General features: G+C 42.1%; 1 protein-coding gene across 1 annotated transcript in view; it reads right to left on the bottom strand.

The window, feature by feature from the left end:
• Positions 1 to 665: 665 nt before the first annotated feature.
• Positions 666 to 8,243, bottom strand: part of RAP1GDS1 (RAP1, GTP-GDP dissociation stimulator 1) — a 214,048-nt gene continuing 206,470 nt past the window's right edge. The window contains exon 14 of the mRNA XM_012641066.1: positions 666 to 1,337. Coding sequence (XP_012496520.1) covers positions 1,210 to 1,337 — 128 coding nt within the window. The 3' untranslated portion in view covers positions 666 to 1,209. The remainder of the gene's footprint in view (positions 1,338 to 8,243) is intronic.

Below are 8,243 nucleotides of genomic sequence, written 5' to 3'. Positions count from 1 at the left end.
ATTTGGTGGGGCTAGTGGCAGTGAAGAGTACACTCACTCTATTTCGCCAAGGGGGTCTTCTCTCGAGTCGTGGCTTACTTGCAGACTTTAAGATCACTGCCGTTCCCAGCGGGGAGGTGGAGGAGGGACTCTAACAGCGATTGGTATGAGGCCCTCTCAGAATGAACTGGCCTGGCTACTATGGCTTTTGTAACCTGCCTTCCTTCCTTCAGTCTAGACAAGCTTATTTCTTCATCTTTCCTCCTATGTCCTGCTAGTGCTAATGTAAGATTTATAAGGACTATGAAAGATGAAACTTCTAGCTTTCTAGCTGAATAATGAAAAACAGCAAAAAAAAAAAAAAAAAAAAAAATCCATTCTCCAATGAGCTATACTCAATTTCCTCAGTTGAAAACAAGTGCCTTTTCAAAGACAAGTGCTGATTAACTTATGGAAGAAGGCTGAGGTGAAACTGCACAGATACCAGAATCTGAAATACGGGCAAAACACAAAATGCTCTAGTGTCATAGGGATTCTTCAACCCCTTAGTGTGTCACACTGAAATCTACAGATGTTTTCAACATCGGGCTAGTGATGGCAGTCAATTAAATATGGACTCAAAGTCTTGCCAAGTTTGTGACACTTGCAATAGCCCACATAGTCAGGAAAAGGGAAGAACCATCGGGTAAAGAGTGAGAGCATGGGAATTTTATTTAACTCTAGGTACCATGGTTTTGACATTAGTAAGACTAATGAATGAGCAGCCATACAGTTTTTTTTTTGGTCACCGTGCTTCCCAAGCACCAAAAAAATGGAGCTATTTTCACTATTCAGTTTCATCTTTAAAAAGCTAGACAGGTCCTGCAGTATTCTTTGTTTCTAATTTACCAGGACGTCATTACGTGGTTTACCGCATGTGCGGAGCAAGTCGTTATGTAGTACCAAGTTTATATCATCAGAGGACTACAACATGCACATTCTACTTAATGTAGCTCAAGCAACAGGAATACAAGAGAACAGTCATGGGTGGAGACTTGTTTTGGATGGAGTCATGTTCACACTAACTATGGGATTAGAAATCTTATTAGGCAGGTACCCAGAAGTTCTTCGGTTGGGGTTGGAACATTACATGCATGCACGAGTGATATGGTGGAGCAGAAGAGGCAGCTGGATGGAGGACAGAGGGGACGTCGGAGATGGGATGTACCGCGTAGCCAGGAGGGGCAGGCCTCAGCTTTCCACGGTCAGTCTCTGCTCTGTGAGAGAGGCCTGTTGGGCAACGCTTTTGTTCTCGTGACGGCGAAGTTTCGATACGACATCTAGAAAGGCCAAATCCTGAACTTCCTTGTGTAGAGATTCTGGAAGTCAAAAACGAGACCACAGATGTGCTTCTGTTAGGTTCCAATGTTACTACACGATCCATCCAAAATGTTTATTTGGATGTGACTGAGTTACAATTCTGGAAAAAGGCAGCAGTAGCTGAGCAATGTCTTTTTCAGGCTTGTATTATAATTATGTATTATAGATGTATTATAAATCAGGAAGCTTTACTTGATACATTTTTAAAAAGATGAAGGAGAGGTCAAATTCTATAGTAAAAGGTTGATTAGGGTAATGAGTTATAATTAAACCCAGCTCGTATGACCTCAAGGTTCACTTATAAACGTAACCCGATCATCACTTCAAATATGAAGTCCAATGACTTACTGAACAACCTTAGGATTTGTTTCAAATAATTTTGTGGCAAATGAAAAGTTTGTACTTCACATCCTCTCAGCAAATTTCTGTGATGATGGGCTCCCTTTTAGATTTCCTATCCTTCTCCTTCTGGCTTTCTCTCTCTATTTGACCTCAATTACAGGAAAATAGAGGACTCGTGTTAAGATTCTGAGAACTACTATATGGGAAGAGCAAGGTCTACTAAGTTTAACGTAATCAGTACTCCCCAAACTCGTGTGTTTATAAGTCTTAACATAAAACTAGAACATTTTTTTGTAGAAATAAATAGAAAAATCCCTCTTAAATTTCACATAGAATCTCAAGGAACCCCTAATCTCCAAAACAATCTTGAAAAAGAACAAAGTTGGAGGTCTCATACTTCCTGATTTTAAAACTTACAAAAACTTACAGTAATCAAAAATATGTGTTACTGGTATAAAGAACTGCAACTCAACAACAGAAAAATGGCAAAAGACTTGAATAGACATTTCTTCAATGAAGATACAGTATACAAACAACCAACAAGCATATGAAAAGATCCCCAACTTCACTAATCATTAGGAAATGCAAACCAAACCCACAAGATATGACTTCATTATAAACACACACACACACAATCACAAGTATTTGTGAGGATGCTGAGAAACTGGAACCTATGTACATTGCTGGTGGAAATGTACAATGGTCCATTCACTGTGGAAAACAGGATGGTAGTGCCTCAAAAAATTAAACAGAATTACCAAACGATCCAGCAATTCCACTTCCGGGTCCATAGACAAAAGAACTGAAAGCAGGGAGTTGAAGAGAGATCTGTATGCCAATGTTGACAGCAGTATTATTCTCAAAAGCCACGAGGTGGAACTAACCCAAATGTCCATCAGCTGATGAACAGATAAAATGTGATACACACAGTGGAACATTATTCAACCTTAAAAAGGAATGCAATTCTGACGTGCTACAACACAGATGAACCTTAAAGACGTTACTCTAAGTGAAATAAGGTAGACACAAAAGGACACATAGTTTGCTGTTTGACATGTACGAGGTGGCTAGAGCCAAACTCACAGACACAGAAAACACAACGGTGGTCGGCTGGGGAAGGGGTGAATGGGGGGTTACTGGTCAATGGGTACAGAGCTTGAGTTTGGGAAAACACAATGTTCTGGAGACTGGTGGTGATGAATGTACAGCAATGTGAATGTACTTAATGCCACTAAACTATACACTTAGAAATGGTTAAAACAGTAAATTTTATGTTTTACCACAATTTAAAAAATGCCTCAAGAAACAATTATAAACATGCTTGAAAATGAAAAAAAGCCAACAAGGAAATAGAAGTGATAATGAATAAGCAAATGAAGAACGCTGAACTCAAAAATACAATAACTGAAATAAAACTCGATAGGCTCAACATCAGAATGGAGGGGACAGAGGAAATAATCAGAGAACTTTAAGATAGAACAACAGAAATTAACAGAGAAAAAGTAAACTAAAAAAAGAAAGAAAAAAACCTCTCAGGGAACCCCTAGGACTATAAAGATCTCACATTTTTGTCATTAGAGGACTGGAAGAAAGGACAGGTAGGTGCTGACAACTATCTGAAGAAATAATGGTTACGAACTTTGATATTTAGCAAAAGACGTAAACCTATAGATTCAAGAAGCTGAGCAAACTCAAACAGGATAACCCCGAAGAAATCCATGCCAAGACATATCACAAACTTCTGAATACTAAAGACAAAAATATTTTGAGAGATAGAAATGACACCTCCAGGGAAAAAACAAATAGGAACACAGTTGGTCTCTCATCAGCAACCACGGAGGACAGAAAAAAGTGGCACATTTTTCAAGTGCAAAAAAGAAAAAAACCATGAACCCAGAATCCTACACCCAGAGAAAATACTTTTCAGGAATGAAGAGGAAATCAAGACATTTTCAAATGAGAGAAAACTAAAAGAATTTGTTGCTAGCAGACCTAACCTGAAAGAATGGCTAAAGGAATTTCTCTAAACAGAAATGAAATGATTAAAAAATGTGGTAGGATTACACAGGCAAGATGGCAGACGAGAAACACCTCCAGCCAGAGTGTCTCTGCAAGAAGGAAAGATTTTAGATGAAAGTGAAAAATATAGATCGGATAAGGGTCGGAAGGAAGGGTGCCTGAACCTACAGAAGACTCCACGGGAAGAGGTTGTGGAGCAGAACTGGAAGGAGAAAAGCATCAGCAGGGTCTAAACCCTGAGAGGCTTGGGTACCAGTGACAAGGGTAGGTGGAGCAGTTAAATTTCCTCGCCCTTGCATCTCGGACTGCTGGTGGGCTCCCGAGCTGCTGGAGGGACCTGCCGACACCAGCCCAGAGGTGGTTGCTGCCCGTGAGTGGTGAGCCTCTTGCAGACAGGGCACCAGGCTCCCGGCTCCCTTGCAATACCATACCTCCCGCCCCACAGACCCCGGCCAATCGGCAGGCGCCATATTGCTTCATTCTCCCCTACCCCTGGCTGCAGAGAGACAATTTAGCCACCACCCAAAGGCACCCACAGGGAATGGGACCTTTCCTTTTGGGGCCCTGCAGTGGACTGAGGACTACTAGGCCTGTGAGCTCCCCACCCTCCAGCCCTCCCAGGGGCTGCTTGTCTGGTGACTCTAGCAGAGCAGGGCAAACAGACAGACCCTGAGACAGACATTGATCCAGCTTGGGCACCCCGTGAGTGACTTGAGACCAGCACATTTCTCCCTGGTGGGATCAGGAATTGATCTCCAGGGCCCAGGGGACAGGCCTGCAGGCCAGATCCCATACACCCAGGTCTCCATCACATTGCCTGGGGGCACAGAAGGGATATTTGTCGTCTGCTGAGGGGTGTGTGCCTTCAGGGGAAGATTAGAGTGGGTGCTAGCTGTAGTGTGTTCGAGGGACAACCCTCCTCCATGGGAGGGACCCGCTCCCAGCTCAGGCCACGATCCTGGGCAGGGAACCTCCTGGCTCGCATCACAGTAAGGGGAGATACGCTGGCTTGAGGTCCTGCCTGTGGGAAGAGGCCCAGGAGAAACTGCGGAATAGGGGAGGGTGGAAAGGAGCAAGGCCTGCTCCTGACTGCAGGTCTCGGACAGCCCCACCTTCACACGCGGGCTTTTCAGCTGACTGGGGCCATTTCAGCCCCTCCCTGGCAGCATTGCCCAGAAGCAGAGAACAGACCTTTGACCCCTGCTAACAGCATTTGTGGAGCTGGAGGGCAAACTAACCCAACCCAGCTCTGCCCAGCCTCATGCCCCCACTGAGGTGGAGAATAAGGACACACCTGGAAGTCCCAGGGCCCCACCCACCAACCGAGGCACCAGAGTGCCTCTCCAGAGGAACAAGAGCTGGTTACAGGACCCAAAAACAGCACTACAGCCTGCTCCTCCCAGAAAGTGCCACCTACTGACAGGGAGGTCATTCTGCACACCCTTTTACTGCATCTACTGACTCATCACACAGGGTGTGGTCAATTCTCACCCACAAGCACCACCTACTGGCTCAGAGACTAAATTGGGTGTGTCATGAACTAAACAGAAATCCAAAGGTAAGAAGCAACAGCTGCTCCTGATGGGAATCAGTGAAAGGACATCCCCAAAGGGGAACACCAGCTCTCTAGCAATGGATATCAATGAAATGCAGAACACTAAAATGACAAAAGAAGAATTTCAAACATGGATTGTAAGGAAACTCAATGATATGCAAAAGAAAATGGATACCCAACACAAAGAAACCACAAGAAAAATCCAGGACTTGGAAGAAAAATTCACTAAAGAAATTTAAATATTAAAAATCAAACAGAACTTCTGGAAATGATGAATTTATTCAAGGAATTACAAAACATAGTGGAAGGCCTCAAGAAGAATCTCAGGGATTGAAGATAACACCTTTCAATTAAACAAATCAGTCACAGAGGCAGAGCAGAGAAATAAGAGAAAAGAGCAAAGCCTACAAGAAATGAGGGATTATGTGAAGAGGCCTAACATGAGAATTACAGGCATCCCTGAGGGTGAAGAAGAAAATACACAAGGGTTAGATAAACTATTTGAGGATATTATGGAGGAAAACTTCCCTGGCCTTGCTAGAAATCCAGACATCCAGGTACAAGAAGCTCAAAGGACTCCTGGGAGAGTCATTGCAAACAGGAAGACACCACAACACACAGTCATCAGACTGGCCAAAATAACCACCAAAGAGGCCCTCCTAAGAGCTGTAAGGTGAAAGAAGCAGGTAACCTACAAAGTAAAACCCATCAGACTAACTTCAGACTTCTCAGCTGAGACCTTACAAGCTAGAAGAGACTGGGGCCCCATTCTCACTCTTCTCAAACAGAATAACGCCCAGCCTAGAATCCTGTACCCTGCAAAAACTAAGTTTCTTATACAAAGGAGAAATAAAGACCTTTCTCAGACAACCAAAGATGAGGGAATTCCTCAAGATAAGACCTTCCCTCTAGGAACTACTCAGAACAGTGTTCCACATGGATCAGCACAATACACACTCACCAATGTAAAATCATCCAAAAGCTAAAGGTCAAAGGCCATATACCACAATGGCTCGAGAGAGAAAACAAAGCAACAACGTTCAACTCAACAGGACGAACAGAAATCTGCCCCACTTATCATCACTTGTATTCAACATAGTGCTGGAAGTCCTAGCCAGAGCGATCAGACTAGAGAAGGAAATCAAGGGCATCCAAATGGGGGCAGAAGAGGTCAAACTATTGCTCTTTGCTGACGATATGATCTGATACCTAGAAAACCCCAAAGATTCTGCCATGAGACTACTGGAATTGATAAATTCAGCAAAGTCTCAGGTTACAAAATCAATGTACACAAATCAGTAGCATTCCTATACATCAAAAACGGTCAAACTGAGAACCAAATCAAAGACTTAATACCCTTCACAATAGCAACAAAGAAAATAAAATACCTGGGAATATATTTAACTAAGAGGGTGAAAGACCTCTACAGCAAAAACTACAAAACACTGAGGAAGGGAAATAGCAGAGGATGTAAACAGGTGGAAAACCATACCATGCTCATGGGTCGGCAGAATCAACATTCTTAAAATATCTATACTACTCAAAGTGATCTACAAATTCAATGCAATCCCTATTAAAATGCCAACATCATTTTTTGCAGATCTAGAAACATAATTTTATGCTTCATATGGAACCAGAGAAGACCCTATAGCACAAGCAATCTTAAGCAAAAAGAACAAATTGTGAGGCATCAATTTACCAGACTTCAAGCTATGCTACAAGGCTATAGTAACTAAAACAGCATAGTACTGGCACAAGAACAGAGACATATAGCAATGGAACAGAACTGAGAACCCAGATACAAATCCATCCTCATATAGCCATCTAATCTTTGACAAAGCAGACAAAAACATACACTGGGGGAAAGAATCCTTATTCAATAAATGGTGCTGGGAAAATTGGATAGCCACATGTAGAAGACTGAAACAGGATCGGCACCTCTCACAAAAATCAACTCACGGTGGACAACTCACAGTCTACCCAGACTGAAGGCATGAAACTCTAAGAATTCTAGAAGAAAATGTTGGAAAAACTCTTATAGACATTGGCCTTGGCAAAGAATTTATGAATAATACCCCAAAGGCAATCACAGCAACCACAAAAATAAATAAATGGGACCTGATCAAATTAAAAAGCTTCTGCACAGCCAAGGAAACTATCACGAGAGCAGACAACCTACAGAATGGAAGAAAATATTTGCATGCTACCCATCCAATAAAGGGTTGATAATTAGAATCAATATAGAACTAAGGACAATCGCCAAGAAAAAATCAAACATCATTGAAAAGTGTGCAAAGGACATGAACAGAAACTTTTCAAAAGAAGACAGACTAATGGCCTAGAAACATACGAAAAATAGCTCAACATCTCTAATCATCAGGGAAATGCAAATCAAAACCACAATGAGATATTACTTAACTACAGTGAGAATGGCCTTTATCAAAAAGTCCCCAAAAAATAAATGTTGGTGTGGATGCGGAGAGATAGGAACACTCCTACACTGCTGGGGGGACTGTAAACTAGTACAACCTCTGTGGAAAGTAATATGGAGATACCTCAAAGAGCTACAAGTAGAACTACCATTTGATCCAGCAATCCAATTACTGGGCATCTACCCAGAGGAAAGAAAGACATTCTATAAAAAAGAGATCTGCACTTGAATGTTTATAGCAGCACAATTCACAATTGCAAAGATGTGGAAATAACTCAAGTGCCCATCAATACATGAGTGGATTAATAAAATGTGGTATATGTATACCATGGAGTACTATTCAGCCACAAAAACCAATTGTCATCTAGCACCTCTTGTATCATCCTATCATCCTGGATAGAGCTGGAGCCCATTATACTAAGTGAAGTATCACAAAAATGGAAAAACAAGCACCACATGTACTCACCATAAAATTGGCATTAACTGATTAGCACTTGTGTGCACATATAGTAGTAACATTCATCAGATATCAGGCAGGGGGGAGGAGGGGATCGGTGC

The sequence above is a fragment of the Propithecus coquereli genome, unplaced genomic scaffold (genome assembly GCF_000956105.1).
Source record: "Propithecus coquereli isolate 6110/MARCELLA unplaced genomic scaffold, Pcoq_1.0 Scaffold161, whole genome shotgun sequence".
Classification (NCBI taxonomy): domain Eukaryota; kingdom Metazoa; phylum Chordata; class Mammalia; order Primates; family Indriidae; genus Propithecus; species Propithecus coquereli.
Note: the sequence above shows the minus strand (reverse complement) of the source record. Positions and strands in the feature narration are given on the sequence as shown.